Source organism: Cygnus olor, chromosome 2, assembly GCF_009769625.2.
Source record: "Cygnus olor isolate bCygOlo1 chromosome 2, bCygOlo1.pri.v2, whole genome shotgun sequence".
NCBI lineage: Eukaryota > Metazoa > Chordata > Aves > Anseriformes > Anatidae > Cygnus > Cygnus olor.
This window is the reverse complement of record NC_049170.1, coordinates 39026785-39045170: the sequence shown is the minus strand read 5'-3', so window position 1 is coordinate 39045170 and position 18386 is coordinate 39026785. Positions and strand designations below refer to the sequence as shown.

Sequence of the window (18386 nt, the reverse complement as noted above, 5' to 3'; positions counted from 1 at the left end):
TTCTTGCATATGTTAAATGTGTAGCAGTAACAATACACGTAAAAGTATAACTGATGCCATAACTTAATGAATGACATGAAATCATCACTGTCTCTTACTAAGAAAAATGTCTTATTGACAAATTATCCAGCTAGTTGTTTTCTGCAGCATACTTATACGCACTGAGGTTATAACTCAATTTATTTCATCCTGTATAATTGTAATTTGAAGATTTGCGTTACCCAGAATATTAAACACATAAAACAAAAGCCAAACCTGGTTTGCTGCTCAGTTTTAAAATGATGTTACTATGGGTTTGTTTATAAACAAAACAGTTTCTAGACGATTTATCTTGGATGATTAAGTTTTCAATGTTATGATAGTTTTTAATAGAAAAGATGGATGACTGTGTACCAAGACAAATCCAAACATAAAATCAGCCAAATATCACTATGTAATAGGCAAAATACATTTAAAATCCAAGACAGAAAAGGTATTTATAGAAGAAGAGAGAAAGAGAATTACGAAAATTATCTGGACTTCACTTTACTTCATGTTATAAATTCAATTGTTGGTTTACTCTGCTCCAAAATATGGACAGAAGAACTGACCTTTGCATGTTTTTACACATTGATAGACAAATTAGTCAAAATAGGATATACTGGATACACTATTACATCAGTTAAATTCATGTATTCGTTTTGGAAATTAAACATGGCCAAGTAAATGATGTGATGAACTTGGATCAGTTGGATTCAAGTTAAATGCCCTAACAATGTAAAACAAACACGGCATCATACTAAAGATATTGTTACATTCATGTATGAAACGCTTATGTACTCATGTAACTTAGGCACATGAGATGGATGTATACATGTATGCAGATGTGCTAGGGAGAAGAAAGGCATGTCTGATTATCATGATTAGCTTTTTCAGCATTGAGTTACTTTTTCTTTCCTTTCTCTTCATAACTTTTTTCGGAAAAAAGAGGTATTTGGACTTTCTCTACATGTTCTTTATGTAGCCTACACTAAGACTGCACAAAGTAAGTTCATATTTTCGAGCATGTTACCAATGTATGCAAGAAGCCACCAAGCATTTTTTTCCCCATTACTGCATTACTGAGGGTAAAGAGAAGAGACAAGCAGAGACTTAGCACAGAGACAGGATCACACTAGATCATTCCTTTAAGGTATCAGAAAAAAGATTTCTTTATCATGTGTTTTGATCCATTGCCCAGTTCCACTGCCAGATCTGGATCTGGAAGATAATTACTTCCCATATTTCACTGACAGAAATATTTTATGCTGTCTTCCTTAATTTGAGGCTAGACTGTTTGCTAAGATCACCTGACATACACTAACTAGTTAACCTATACACTGTTTGTAACAGGTCAAACTATATTTCTGACAGTTTGATCTCTCCCATTCCTCACTTCTACTTATTAGAGGTGAGTTTCCTAAAATAATAAAATGTTCAGTGAAGTTTTTATTGTTTTGGAACTCTGTTGGCACTTTAAAATTTTCAAGACATAGTGCAGAGTCTTAACACAGTGACTTAGACACATACATAAGACTATCTGGTTCCATGGACCAAGATCTTTCAGCCTATGATTAAGTCTTAAGAAACAGTGTTTTCATTCAACAAAATCCTCATAGTAAACAGAAAATATAAATAAAATCAGAGAGAGAAAAAATTTATGCTGGCCTTGCACTCATAAAGCTACAAAAATGTTTTGAAACCACCTGTTGTATTAAAATGTGAAATTAGCATGGTTTCATATGGTTCATAATATACAAGAGGATCCACTCAACTCCACAGGTGCTCAGTAGAGTTAGTTGCATATTATTCACATTCACAAATCAGCATAGTAGCACCAACAATGTGCATAACTACTTCATGCAGATTTGCTTGATATAGGTAAGAAACAAAGATAAGGATGTTTGTTTCATGAGTTAAAGTATTCCTCAACAGAAAAAAAAAAAAAAAAAAAAAAGCCCAATGCAGGTTACTGTTTTGGAAAACACAACAGACAGAAATACTGCACTTTCTCCAACTGGTGTCATGAAACCCATAAAAGTGGTAAAACTTCTCCTTGTTTGTCTCAAAAACCTCCAGTGTGTAGTTATCAAGGTTAAAGAAAAGGATTTGCTTACTTATTGCACATTAGTATTTTGGAGGCAACTAAAGCTTTAAAAGAGAAGGAGATAAATGCTTGCTTTAAACTCCCCTAAGCCATCCAGTACACCAAAGGCTTATCAATTCACATATGGAATTCACTGTTCAAGACTGAAGAGATTAGAGGGTTTTCTGCACAGCACCCCTTTCTGCCTTCTTTTCAAAGCAATTTAGCACAACAATCACAGATAATTTTTATGTATAAAAAAATCAAATAGAAAATGGTAAGCCCTTCTTTCAACATCCAACTCATTAGATAAAAATACAGAAGAAGGTAGGTGAGTGTGATCTATCTTTCATTTCTTGGCAGTTTTCTGAGCTGCACTTAGGTGTAAACAGCTTCTTTGTCTGGGCAACATTATTTACAGCTTAACTATTACCGAGAAAGCTGAAGGGTGAGGGGAAGTGCTCCTAAGCCAAAAAAAAGTATATATAAAAGCACAACAAAATCTTTAACACAAATTTAGAAAGGAGTATTTATTCTGGAAGGTGTTATTATTTTTAGGAATTATATGTTCTGCAGCCTTTTGGGGATTGCTGTTTAAAGAGTGGAAGATGAAAATTTTTTACTTTTTTAAATAAATGTTTTCTCATCATTAAAACTTTGATCAACGAGAATGGTAAGCAAATTGAGACAACAAGTAATAAACATCAACAAATTGTAAAGTAATCTATTCTGAGAATACTCATGGAATATTTTATATGTTATAACTTCATTGTGAAGCTTACTGTGCACTAGCTTCCACCTACAGATGCCATTAACCTATCAAAGCACAGCGTGAAATTCAAAACAAGCATCAATAATGTAAAGCCTCAGAGATTCCAGGTGACTTCACATCATCAAAATAGTTCTCTTCAGTGCTGAAATTTCTGAAGTGGTGTTCCAAAGGCCCTAAGATGAGGTGGGCTTTAAGCTTTTTTTTTTTTTTCTACAGGAGGAAGGGCACAAATTTTACAGAAGATTACAGCAGTAAACCAGGCAAGAGGGACATTTAATCTCTGAGTTGGTTGTTAAAGCATACATGAACTGACTGTAATATCTTTTGGACAGTAAGTGTCTCAAAACTTTTCTATATTAGGTATGTTTTAATATATTATCATTAAATATGCTGTAACAGCCAAATTCAGCCTGTACATGCTTCATACTTAAGGTTGTATTTGATGTGTTAGTTTCAGACTGGAACAACTACTACAATCCCTTTTCCATTTCATCAGTTCTCAAGATTCTGAGAGCAATGAATAAATCATATAATAAGTATTATTACTGTATAAAAAAATATACTTCTGAAGCAAAGTAACCTCACCAAATTTTTCCATTTAAGTTGGAAAAAGCATCATTTTAAATGATGTTGGATGCAACATAGATCATGCCATGGGCTAAGGAAAACAGAACAAGGGACATAAATAATGTCACTGACATGGGTAATACCACTAAAAAGTTACTTAAAACTAAAGCAGAAATGACATCAAATAATATCATAATTGGTTGACTCACTGTGTTACAACTTCTGAATACATGAAACATCTGTATATTAAAATATTTGATGTAAGGAGAGAAGAAAGGATGAAGCCTCTCTATTCTTTTCTTCATCAGGAAAACGGATGGGTTCTTATTTCAAGTTAAATAATTCAATTTCAGTTACAAGAAAGCTAGAGTTCACACAAAGGAAATATCAAGATAGACTCTAGACTGTCCTTTTGACTTTAAGAATGTCCTTTAAGTCATGTTTAAACTAAAAGATGCCTTTTTCTTCCACATATTTTTGCTTTGTTTTAGAATAGATACATGTGCTTTGTTAAACAAACACCTACACTCTTTAAGTCAATCCTGACCTGTGTTGCAGACTTTGGCTTCTGCCCCAGTTGCTGTTGTGCGGTTGAGCTGGTGAGCTTAACACAAACAAAGTGCTTCAGTCCATAAAGCAGCAAGTCACTGTACTGCTATCAAACACAAATGTGAACTTGGCCTGGCAGCACTCCACAGGGACAACACAAGACTGCCAATTTAAATGGGTTTTGAACAATCAGTCATATCACCCCACTGCCTCATCGCTGAATTTATAAATAGAGATTTTTCAGTTATTTCAGCTCTAATTTCCACCCTCAAGTTATGCAGAACCACTTCATATTAAGAAAAATTTAACGGCAAAACAATGGCCAATAACCCAAAGAAAGATTGCTCTGCTTAGGCTCCTTAGCCAAATCTCTTGCCTCCCCATCTCGTCAGTCTCCTTTCACATGCCTGCTGCTTTCTCATATATCCTCTACCACTGCTCCGTTCCTGCGTCCAACAACAGAAGTTCTTCCCCTCACACCCACTGAACACAAGTGCCAGTTTATTCAGCTCCTTTCCTCTTTTCCAGCCCTGCTCCTGCTTTGTTCTAGCCTGCAGACTGATCACCTTCCTCAACCAACCCCACACAAGGTAAACCGGAAACCCTGTTAGCCACTAAATCTGTAAGATGCATACAGAGAAGATAACCAGTGGTTGACAAATCTCACAAAACCTTTTGTATAGTTTTGGTATGATCAACCTCAAACATAAACCTTGACCTTGATTTATCTTCTGCTTGGATCCCTAACTAGCTCAGTCTGGATGGATTCTCATAGCCTACTATTTCCACTACTGGCAAGATGTGCCCAAACATACTTCCTTCCCCTCTCCTCCTCCCCCCACCCTCACCCCAAGTACCAACATTCAAAAATGTTAATTCACATGCAGCTACCATTGCTATTTATATTTTCTTCCAATTAAATTCTCACACTGTATCTACAGCAGTAAATGAAAGATGAAACAGCAGAAAGATGAAACAGCATTATTGTACTGTCTTCCAAATTTGCAGTCATCATGACTACATGCTTTTGTAATATTTTCATTCAGAATTTCTAAAGCCAATACAGTGATCTAACTGAAAAGCTTTAACTTATATCTTTCCTTATTTGAAGGCTTTAATGGCCTTTACTCTCCTGTTAGTGACCATATTTTTGTAAAGAATTTCATTCTGCAGTCATGAAAGTCCATGCTCATGCAGCAATGGTCGGTTCCTATGAAATGACAATGTATTTCATATTTGGGCGTACATTTGCTGGGAACTTGAAGCAAGTCAGTAAGGTGGTAGAACCATTTGGTGACTGTTCTTGAATAAAAGCTTTACCATCCTGTCCCTTTCCTGATTTCTTTTGCAATCACATTCACACATTCCTACTTAGTCATTGGTATAAAAATACTAGTTTAAACTGGTACAGAATCACACAGAATCACACACAGAATCACACAGAATGGTACTCAACAAAATGAAAAAAGACTACATGAAAACAGAGGTTCTACTTAATGCATAATGCAGGTTGCAATCCTAAATGATATAAAAAGGTGAAAACTATAAAATAATATTCACAGAACTATTTTATTAATCCTTAAGATGTTTTCCAGAATAATTCCCCTTTTCCAACTTCAGAAGTGAAATTCTAAAATATGTTTTGTATAATCTCAATTTCTAATCCCTAAAAAATCTAAAATGATCTAATCTAAAAAAATACAATACAATAAAATAAAATATAGATAATCCAATAGTAAAACTTTATTTTCACGCCAGATGAATCTCTTCACCCATAAACAGGATTATTTTACCTGAACCAGCTGATTTTCCTCTGCCCACATTATTTGTTTTCTCTTTAAGCTTTATATTTTAAAATAAATCCTGCTGGGATTAGATATATGATCAAGTTACAGCAGAATAACAATTCAGGATTAGTCAGCTGATTCAATAACTGCCTGTGGCACACTTTTTGATTGCAGCAAATTCTAGGCAATATAACTCATTTTACCTCTCTTTTACTGTGAAATAACTGAAATTGAAAAATTCTGCACTTTAGGGCAAGTAGGATACATATAAGCAGTAACCAGGGAACTGGGTGATGCATGAATTCTCATTAGACTATAGTAATTCAATCCTGTGCTTGAGACCTAGATAATTTAGGCATATTAACCCCATTGATTTTCAGAGTAGACAGTTTCCTACACCTCCTCCCTCTCCTACATGTTACAAATGGCTCTTTCCTTATTTATTTTATTTTTTCTCATATTCCTTTGTGATTTTATATTGATTGTTTTTAGCTAGCTATACATTCCCCAAAGCCCAAGATCTTTGATCTATCTGATTATTTGACCCAGTGTTATTTAATTATATATGGTATCAGAATCTGGCCAGAGAGTTTTCAGGGAAGGTTCCAGGAAATATTAGTGCTATATTGATTAAGAACAATTTATTTGTTCCTGTATAAACTCTACTTTTTTTCTTTTCTACTGCTTTTGTAAAACTAAATATTCCTAGTTAATTTGCTAGTTTCAACTTATTTAAATGAAAGAGTAATCTTTCAGCTCATAATGTTCCTTCAAACATTTATTACCACAATTAGTTTGACAATTTTCTTTTAGGTGCTAAGAAGTTAATCTGAGGGAGATAATATTTTTTATGTAGGAGAGGAAAATAATGTTTATTTTACACCTGATGCTTAGAAATCCAGGCTACTATGAAGTCAAGTAAAATTTATGAGAAAAAAAAAAATACAGGGATTAAATATTAAACATAGATACCTCTACAAATACCTGAGGGGATAATGTAAAGAAGATGGGGCCAAACTCTTCTTGGTGGTGGCCAGTGATAAAACAAGGGGTAATGGGTATAAATTGAACAACAGGAGGTTTCATCACTATATGAGGAAGAACTTCTTTACATTTTGGGTGACAGAGCATTGGAACAGGCTGCTCAGAGAGGTTGTGGAGTTATTCTTTGGAGCTATTCAAAACCTGTCTGGATGCAATCCTGTGTAACATGCTCTAGGTGACCCTGCTTGAGCAGGGTTGGATTAGATGATCCCTGGAGGTTCCTTCCAATACAACCTCAACTATTCTGTGATTCTATGATTCTGTGATGCGCTCCCAAAAATAATGTCTTTAAAACAACCCACTGTAGCTGCTGAATTATTATTATTATTATTATTATTATTATTATTTAATTTATTTATTTTTTAAGGAAGTTATAGCAAGAGGGGAACATATACTAACTAACAATCAACATAAAATACAGGAATCGTGACATGAAAATCTAGACATTTTGGGGAAAGAGAAATAAATCATTGGTACACACGATTGAACTTCAGTTCCATTATATTAGTGCTACCTGATCAAGAGAGAGACTGTTAATAATTTTGCAGAAAAAACAGATATATTCAACAAATACTTATTTTCTAATTTATCTAATTTTGGAATGGAGCAGCAAAATATGCTTCTATCATATCAGATGCTAAATTACCATCCAATGTATCCTACCTAAGAGTCAGAGGGTAGAAACATTTTAAAACAGCAATCCTAAAGGCTTAGCAAAATGTCAATTCTGCAGATTGATGAAAAAGAAATCTACAAATAATTAAAAAGAAAAAAGAAAAAAAAAAGAGAAAAGAAAGCCATGTCATAGATAAGTTGTGGATTCTCTTTCCTCCGAGGTCTTTGAACAAGAGCAGATGCTATCAGGAAAACATGACAGCCAAAAAACATAGTGTATTGGAGTTAATACCTGGATGAAATTAATACCTTATATTCAAGATTGAACAAGATGGTCATATTTTTCTTTCTTAGGAGAATCTTTATGAACTGAAAGGTCATATAAAACTATACAAAACTGAAATCTCAGCTGTATTGTGATGACATATGTTACAATGATAAGGAAGAAGCCACCCTAATTTTTACACTGCTAGAAATTAAAGAAATTAAGTATCCCAAGATACAAACAGTAGGTTCCAATGGATTTTTAATCTTAAGAGTAATACCAAAAGTCAACATCATACCACACTGAGGAGCATAATCATTAAATAAAATTACATAAAAAAGTTAGATTTAGTCCTTAAGCAACAGTACATTTAAAATGGCAAAATATTGCTAACGATTATACCTCTTCCTCCTACTTCTCTTTGCATGGAGCCCCCAGTAAAGTTTTCTCCTGGTAATTAGCACTCTAGACTATTTAGGAAGCAGGTCAGTCAAGTTTGTGTGGGCATTCACAGAGGATGAAAACTTCATATCAGGCACATGTTACACCTCTACTCAAAGATCTTTTTTAGAGGTTTCATGGATTTAGTTGGACAGCTATTGTTAAGATGAATATTGGAAGCATAGTTTAGAGCTACAAATTCTCAAAATGCTCCTCACAGGGAAATCACATTCATGTACTATAATTGACTTCTGAAAAAAAAAAAAAAAAAGCTTCTGCTAATGTGGAATCGATATAATTAACAGGTTTTGCTGTATTACACTCATCACTGAATATACTAAGCTGTTTTACTAGTCAAATTTCTCCTACAAAAGGAGTTTGTTCACTATGGGACACCAAAATGCTGATCACTGTACAGCACACGAGGAGTGACATGTTCCCTGCTCCAAGGCAGTATTCTGACATATGTTCTCAACCTTGCTCCAGTACAGTCTGACAAACTGACAAAATGTTTACTAATTTTAATGGATCAAGATCTGTTCTCTGGCAAGAACTGGTTCCCAAAACCAAAACCATCTGTATCTTACACACTGATCTGCTCTTCCTCATTACTTGTTCTTGCAACAGAAGGCAATGGGATACTGAGGTCATGATCAAGTGGAAATACTGTTTTACTTAGGTAAATTATCCATTAACACAAAAATCTGAAAGCATTAGTGCTTTGAATGGATGCTGTGGAAACAAAAGCCATTCCCTCCAGGAGTACAATGTATAGACAGTGTATATACCAATATATACCAATGCTTTGCCATGGTATGTTCAACCCAACACCATAGTTACAGGCTGCTGTACTCATTACTGGAGGCATGCTGTAGGCATACAGAATGGTTGGCACACAAAAATTAAAATGGGGGTTTTAATGGCAATGTTTTACCATACTAAGAGACCATGAGCTCAAATCCCAATATCATGAAACACATAGGAAGACCACAGACTTAAATAATAAAAAGAGTCATACTCCTTTATCTCCTTCCTTGATTTTTAGTCCTTTGAGTTTACCTTTTTAAGTTGGTCTCCTTAACTATGAGGATGTTTAACAGAGATTATGTAATCTCACTTTTACAGTAGCTGATATTGGAACTTGGACTTGGAAAGACTTTTATGTATTTATTTATTTATTTATTATAAACAAACTATACTCTGCCTTTAAAAACAGACTCAATCCATGAACACACTGAGTAACTGAAATATACTATACTGACTTTTTTTTTTCTTTTTTTTTTTCTTCTTTTTTTTTTTCCCAAGGAAGATACAGAATTTGGAGACTTGAAATAAAAACAAAGAACTAAAAATATATCTGAAATATGTGCTGCTAGCTCTGCTTTTAAAAAAGCTTGTATTTGTGATTGCTGAAGTGCAAAAGTTTCTACGTGGGCAATTTTCTTAATAGGACTTGAAGAAATATGGTAGAAAGAAGCAACTTCAAGGAATAAAAGAACATCAATCATATGACTTAACTTTTCACTAAATTCAATGTGTGTGAAGCAGCTATATTTAGTTGTGAGGCACTTCAGAAAAACAGTTGCTGTGGTTTAACCCTGGTAGGCAGCTAAGCATCACACAAACACCCGTTTGCTTCCCCCACTTCCCATGGGATAGGGAAGAGAATCAAATGGTCAAAAATTGAAAACTTGTGGGCTGAGATAAAGACAGTTTAATAACTTAAAAGGAGGGTGAAGGAGAGGGGAGGGAAGGTAAAGAATAACAAAACCAAGGAAAAACAGTGATTCAAAACACAATTGCTTATTACCAGATGACTGATAATTGGGTAGATGCTGAGCAATGGCAACCATGCCCCCTCCCCCCCAGTTTTTCTTGCTGAGCATGATGATGTGGGGTACAGAATAACGCTTTGATCAGTTTGGGTCAGCTGTCCTAGTTGTGTCCCTTCTCAGCTTCTTGTGCACCCCCAGTATCCTCACTGGCATGACAGCATAAGAAGCTGAAAAGTTCTTGACTCATTGTAAGCACTGCTCATCAGTAACTAAATCATTGATGTGTTATCTATGTTTTCATCACAAATCCAAAACATAGCACCATACAAAATACTATGAATAAAAATAACTCTATCCTATCCAAAACTATCATAACAGTTCTCTTTACAGAAATGCTGCAGACAACAATGAAAAGATGGAACAAATAAAACATTCATTGGGCAATGTGACAATTGCTTTGCCCATTTAAAATTTTCCTTGGTTTTTAAATGATCAGAAGAGGGAAACTGGAAATATTTCTCTCAGAAATACCTCCATGCAGCTAGATAACAGTTCATATAGGATGTTATCCAAAAAACATTAAAAAAAAAAAAAAGGCCACAAGCAAGATAATAAAAATATGGTTAACTACTAAACACCTAACCATTTCTTGGAAATGACCTGGGTAGTTAATTAAGACTTTAACCTTGAGTTTAATCTACACTGTTGTTTTATCATCGTGTTATATGATAACAAACCTAAATGCAAACTTTCTCTGATTGTAGCGTTAACGCAAGTCAGTCATACAATATATGACAGGGTAATATTAACAGGCTTTTTGCAAACCTTATGAAAGGCAACAGCAGAATGAAAATTACTTACAAAATTGTTACTACTGCACTTCATAACGTGCGTGTTGACTATAGCTGAAACAATAATTTGTCACACTCGTTTTTTATTTGTTTGTTTTACAATGACACCACAGTATAGATGACAAAATAATAATAATAATAATAAAGAATGAAGAACCTGTTGTAGTTCTTGATTAAGTTCTAAGAAGCCTGTCACTCTGATGTTACAAGTCTCATTGTAAAACAGGAAGGAGGAAAGAAAAATAATGTGAATATATTTGTTTAGGACAGGTGATAAATGGCACACTGACTATATTTTTCAGAAGCATAAACGCAGTATATCTTGTCCAGCTATAAGCTGCCTACAGAGCTCTCCCCAGAATAGTAAGGGGAGAGAGTAAGAAGGAGAGTAAATGCTGCATATTTCAGCCTGTACTCATGATGATCCCATGATCTTAAATGTTTTTTTGCATAAGCCACTTGCTTTGTTCTAGGTATTCCTTCACAAAATCAATGTGCAGCTATGAGATCACACCTCAAATGAGAAAGAGTCAGCAGAGCCAATTCAAGTCAAATTTTCAGGGTGCCTCCATTATCATATAATGTATCTACCTTGACATACAGAAATGTTTCCATGGAAATTATCACTTCTAAATTATTGTGGCTTATGCTTGTCTCCTTTATGTACAGCTGGATGTTTTTGTGCACGGAAATGGCATTTTGCATGCAGAAGAGCAGCTGTCCTCTTTAGAAGGATATGTAGGGAAGGTTACTGGAAACATTTCTAACAATACAGTGGTCTTGCAAACTTTAATTTGCCACATTGAGTGAGAATCTTTAAGAAATATATTACTTTTTTCAACATAAATATTGTTTAATGTTTATTCACACTTCTAGGCAACTCATAGTTCATGAAAAGTGCATTAGGTCCTTGCCTCCCTAATGTTAGGTACATCAATGAAATTCTATCCTTTTTCAAGTTTTGTCCTTATGTATTCACGGATAATACCATTTGATGCTCAGATATAAATTCAAACCAATGTCTTGGCATCTACCTAATGTTTTGCTTACTAGGGTCTGAAGGTAAACTTTCTAAAATATTGTTCCACTACCATTTCCTTTCAAAATGTACAAGACCTCTTATTAGATTTTAAGTCCTCTAGGCACAAAAATTGTTTTACATGTCCTTCTGTACACTTGCAAAGATATGAAATGATAGCCATAATAATGAAAAAAGGATATGAGGAGAAAAAGGAAAATAAATTTGCTAATTTAAAGAAACCTAAAAAAATCTATAACATTTAATAGTATCTCATCTGATTCCAACATTTTTTTCTTGATATATATAATTTTCAATACAATATTATGCATACTTGAACAATTGTGTAAGTCACAAATATTGATACAAATTTATACTGGTTTTATACCATATTTTTAAATTTATAAGTTCTAAAGATTCAAGGGCTTCATATGATTTAAGACACTTCTGGGATTACTTGATATCTGTTGCTTCTGAGTAATTTAGATTTGTGATAGACAATGATGGGAGACGTCTCTAATTTTCAGTATCATGCAACAAAAATTGCAGCACTATGGCTTCTAAACATGCTGCTGTTAAAAGCTGAAATTATTGAAAAAAAAATTGAAAAAATTATTGAAAAAAAAAACAACACACTGTTAAATAGTATTTAACAAGACAGAGAGAGATATACAAAGAGAATCTTAGGAACCATGATTCATTTTCTCTCTTGAAATCATAAACTATAGAGATAGTCTTTAGACTTGAGGGGGAAGGAGTAAGTTGTCTTTTTTTTTTTTTTCTTTTTTTCCCCTAAGGTAGGCAAAACAATACTTTGAGGAAAATAATTTAAAATGACTGTTGCCATTATTGTTATCGATAGCATAATTTTATACCTATAACTAGTAGCCAGTTTCCTCTATCTTCCATCAGAAACTAATGGAATCCAAAAATAGAAAACTGAAATTAAAAGTGAAAGGTTTCTTATTTTTCTAGCTTTTCTCTGTACAGTTGTTCCTGGCCACCTTAGGAGACAAGATACTCAGACACCTCTCATCTTATCTAGCAAATAAAGTATTACAATTAGCCTGAAAACATATACATGAACATATACATGAACATTGAACTTCACTCCTGTTGAAGATATCCTATTCAAATAGTCCTGTGTGGTAATGAATCTGAGCACATAGCAACAAAATACTGATAATCTTTTGGTAATGTTACTTTCTTTGATTTAGGTGTTCAAAATGTTTTAAAAATAAATAAGGCAATATCTGAGAGCTGGAATGAAATAGGAAGAAAAGCACTATATATATATGGAGGGGTAAATGTTATGCAAACAGGAAGGTATTACTAATAAAATGGAATGAAATGGGAAAGAGATTCTTCCAGCTTTTTTTTTTTTTTTCTGTCAAAAAGTCAGAAAATATTATTTTACAAATATTAATGAAAACTAACAAAAATATATTATGCTTCTTGGACATATTGATATTTCATCTGTCCAGGCCCTAGGCATACGTAATCTACAAATGAAGTACCCAGCTACTGCCTATGCAAATTAAGGGATAGGACAGAAACGTTAACGTAAATAGTGTCATAAAGCAGGCAGTCTCACTCACCAAATGAAACGCCAAGATAATTATTTTATGTTTGCTTAAATACACTAATCTTAAAAAGGTTTTATTTCCACCTCTTTATGATTTTAAGATACATAAAGCAGTCAATGAGTTCTAAACTAAACTAGTTTTAAATTATCATTGGATAGAGGAAGCAAAAGACCTATTTACAGGAGAATGTTAAAGAAAGATTGCTAACATTACAAAGGGAAAGAGATCTGCATGTACATTTAAATATTGCATCAAAAGCAAAAAATAATTTTAACTTTATTTTAACTTAATTTGAGAAGCCTTAATTACTTTCTGTCACCAGCATCTTCTTCAAAGATATCATAAAATGGGTTATTATTTTTAATCTTCTGTTTGTATTTTAGACATCTTTAAAGGTTAAATCAGTTAAAACTCTAGCTAGATATGTTCTTTTCTCATAAATAGTTTAATTCAGATTAATACTCATAAATACACCAACTAAGGTGAATACTTCCATATGTATTTTATCATGCTTAAGCACATGCTGAATTGTAAATTGAAAAAAAAAAAAGAAAAAGTTTTTTTTAGCCAGTATATTCATTCAAACTCTTCTGCATAAAGGAAACCTTATCACTTCACTTGAACTGATGTGCAGACAACATCTCTCCTTTTTATAGACATGACTCTGCTCCCTTTGATAACACAGCAAAAAAGTAAGACATTGTAAATCCAAATAAGAGTTTATGCAAGTTATGTGCATAAAAGGAATATTATTCCATGTTCTGAGAAATCTGAATGAAATCAAAGTAGGTAGACTCTTTTTCCTCAAGCCATGATTATAGGGCTGTAAAACAGCTGAAGGCCCCATCTCAAGCAGAGATTCCCATTGTCTGACTGAGATGGTAGCATCATAAAAAGAATTTTGCTCAGCACTTCTCACTGGCTTTTCTCAGAGTGCACAGATCACTCATCAAAGAGGTGCTTGGCAGAGCCCTGGTGTAACAGTGCCCTCAAACTTATGCTTAATTTTATGCATGTTGTCAATTTTACTATTTTCATTATGGTAACACATGTTCTGAGACATTCATCCAACATTTTAATGGACAAGGGACCATTAAGAGGTGACTATAAACACACTATTTTTCTTTAAATTTAGTGCAGAGATTTATATGCAGCATGGGACTGTCCTGAAAATGCTATATAAACCTTTCCCCAGAGCCACAAATTAAAAACAGAAAAAAAGTTGAGAAGCAATTAATCTGGGAAAAATCAAGCTGTTAATGAAACTGGGGGAGAAAAAATGGTATGTTACAGTTCAGTATTTGTGGTTACCAGTAATATTAACTATGTAAAGAAGCATTCTCTAAGATTTTAAACAATTTTCTTTGAATATATTTGCTTCAATCCACAGTTTTATTTCCTGGATGATAGAGCTAAAGATCTAACCAGAAAATATCAAGTAAAATTGACTGAGAATCTTGCTTTTATTATTATGATGATGATTTTTACCCAGTTACTCTATTGGTCATAGAAATACCATTGCTTTTGACTTATACTAGTATAAGAATTCTGTATTTCCAGTAAAGGATATAAACAGAAAAGTAGCACTGAGCAGTATGCCATCTGTCTTGCTACAAATGAAAACTACAGCAGATAAATCAGATAGTCCCAGCTCTCTTGTGCTCAGATTCTAATAAAGACATTCATAACACAAGCCAGTTATCTACACCTGTGTGAGGTGAAGGATACAACCATTATCAAAGTATCTTAACTTTGAGTCTACTGTTTTCATAAACACAGAGACTCCCAGGTAGATCAAGTGGAATTCATTTTGTATTCCTTAAAATGGAGTCACTTATGACTGACTAGAGTCATGACCTCGCTGCTTTCATACAGGAAAAAAAAATTATCCTCTATTATCTGCATTGCAGAACACAGATTTCTTACTGCAGTGCCTCAGTACCATTCAATATGGATCACTTGCGAGATCGAGAGTCAGATGAGATGTCATAGTAAGTATAAAAGAGGAAGATTACACCTTAAACACACTGGCAAATCAATGTCCAAAGGAGGAAATATAAATACTTACCTATCATGAAAGCTGCATATTCCATCAGTAGCAGGAAAGCTAGTTTTATTGTCTACAGTAACCATATCAAAAAGATGGAATAAAGTTTTCTTTTTTTTTTTTTTTTGTTTAATATTTTATTTTGTAAGAAAATCTCCTGTTAAACTATAGACATATAGAGTTGTTCCTTAGCGTTTAAGGAGTTTCAGTCTTTAATTCTCCTAGAGAGGACATAACATTGCTTTTAATGAATGAATAATTACTTTTTTTTTTTTTTCAGGAAAAAGAAAAGTAAATTTGAAAAGAATTTTAAAATCTTAGGGTGATTTTATTCTTTTATTCATTTTCTTTCCCTGTTAGAACTTGCCCTAAGTCTTTTCACATTCAAGAAACACATACTCAACTTTGCTTATTTATTTAAAATAACTTCACATGCATATTATCAAAAGATCTGATGGTCAGTGTGACTGCAGACAGTGATGTTACAACAATAAAAACGTTGGGAAAAAAGCTGTGTGACCCTAGCCAGTGATTCTTTTCTATATATATAAAGAAAGGAATAAAAGGTAATACAAGAAAAGAAAAACCTTTGCTATAATTCATTTGCTATTAGACTTCACTGTGTTTTCCCTTTAATTCATTGAAGTTATAAATATTAAACAGACCATTGAAATAAAAACTTTAAAGAAAGGACCAGATGCCAAGCTTCAACCACTTAAGTTTTATCCCAGTTGTCAGTATAACATATAGACATTGTATATTAGCATTACAGCAATATAAATTTTAATCTTATTATATTAATTTTTAAAATCTAGTGATTTTCAACTTGTGGTCTATGGGTCTTCTAAGTGTTTGTAAAAGGTAAATAAGAAAAAATGTTACGAACAACACTATTGTAAGGAATTGGGAAGGTTTTAAGCATCCCCAGGGTAAAAAAGAAAAAAAAAAAAAAAGAAAAAAAAAAAGAAAAAAGATTTTCAACCTTAAGTTCAAACTCCCTTTCGAGAAATAGCAGGACTACCTGAAGCACTTCAATGTAAATAAATATAAAAATAGATCAAAAGTTCAAGTAAAATCTCAAACTATACAACTAAAATTTATTTTCTTTAAAATCATGAAAACATATGATTTCCCCTTTTCTACATCATATGTTTTGTGAAAACCTTAAAAAAAAAAGACCCCAGACAAACTCCAGAGATATCTTACCAATGATAAAAAGAATTTCCACTGCAATGTCACTGACAGTTGTGCTTCGAGTTGTAGACAGCTCATCATGGCCAATAAAGCAAACATTATAAGGTACAGTCACAGCAACATAAAACGTTGCCAGTAGAATAAGCCAGTCCCAGCCAGCTTTAAAAGTGCTAAAATGCAACAATATGAATTTGGATTTTTTTGCATCTGAAACTTTGTATTCTGGAAATGCTGGTTTATCTACAAAAACATTCTGAAAAGAGAAAAAATGTAATGAGACAAAACATTAATTTGATCACACAGACATTTCTTCTAATATAGCTTTTTTTTTTTTTTTCCAAAATTACAAAGAAATATGACAGTCAATTTCAGGCAAGAATTAAAATTGTAACATATCTTTCAAAAACACAAACATATTTACATATTATTTTAAACTTATGCACATTCTTTGAGTTTTTCCTATTTTTGGAAGGATTTTTTGCTAAAAACAAATATTACAAATGCTGAAAGACAGATTATTCTTCACTGTCAGTGGGATTTTTTCATCTTGAAAATCTGAATGAAAGAGTAGTCTTTTAATCTCACAATTAAAATACATCATAGAATTCATACATCACCTAAAAGCTACATTGGTATGAAATACTGAGAATTTACCTGTAAAATAAAGATGAAAAATAAATTAGAAAATGTATCTGCTGTTTTCAAAAGATTCAAAAAAGAAAAGTGGCAAAACATGTTGAAGAAAATATCCTGAACAAATTAAAATATTTTCTTAGAAAGAACAGATATAGGTTCCAATTCAAATGACTTGAACATTATATCACTAGTTCTGTTGTGGGTTTAGATTAGATTTAGATTAATTCACAATCTCCCTAGAGAAGCATATTTTACAATATTTTTTCTTGTCTTGTCTCTATACTAACATTTTTAACAAGATCTCTGTTGCTAACACAGCCCTCACATTCATTTAGATACATGGTTCTGATGATGGAATAGCTTTTGTGAATGTTGGGGCAGAAAGAAGATTAATGAGGAATGGAATAAATAGAATCAGAAGGGGATGGAATCTTGCAAACTATTTCTTCCTCTGTTGGGTGAATTCTGACTAAAAAGCAATGATTTTCTGCCAGCCAGGCTAAAGCTTTGCGTACATAAGGACATAATACTGCAAAATGGGAATAAACCTATGGAATGTAATAGAAATTGCTGAAGACAAAATATCCTTCCTATGTTTATTTTCAGAGCTGTGGAGAGGTTGTTTCAGACTAGGTCTAGCCTGGTCCTGTGGATTGGACAGCTAGTTGGAGAGTCCTGGTTTAGTTTCATATCAAGGTATCCAGTTCACAAGCCCTGAGACTGCTATGAACCAAAGCACAATTAGTAAGAATTCTTTTGAAAATTCCACTCTGATCTAAACCAAAATACTGATGTAGACCCACCATAATATGGCTCCAGAACTGACTGCCTTCACCGTTAGATAACGCCTAGCTTTGTCCTGAACCTTGAGTCTTTATCATCTAACAAAGGTCTCTGCATAAAAGACTTCAGTGCAACAAACAAGTTTTATAAATACTTAGCTTTCATCCTCCAGAGTTTAACAAAACCACTTGCCCTGCTGGAAAGCAGCATGTAGTTCATGAACTGTCTTATGTTATTTACTAACAAAAGTCTTGCTCACTGTCTTTGTGCCCCCAGTTAATGCTGTGCCAGTAATGAAGAGCCTCACAAAACAATATTGTGTATTCAGCAAGCTATGATTGCTTCTGATCTC

General features: G+C 33.4%; 1 protein-coding gene across 1 annotated transcript in view; it reads right to left on the bottom strand.

Moving 5' to 3' along the window:
- KCNH8 (potassium voltage-gated channel subfamily H member 8) overlaps window positions 1-18386 on the bottom strand; it is a 192288-nt gene that overhangs the window by 68093 nt on the left and 105809 nt on the right. The window contains exon 6 of the mRNA XM_040550428.1: window positions 16628-16868. Within this exon, the coding sequence (XP_040406362.1) occupies window positions 16628-16868 (241 nt within the window). The remainder of the gene's footprint in view (window positions 1-16627; window positions 16869-18386) is intronic.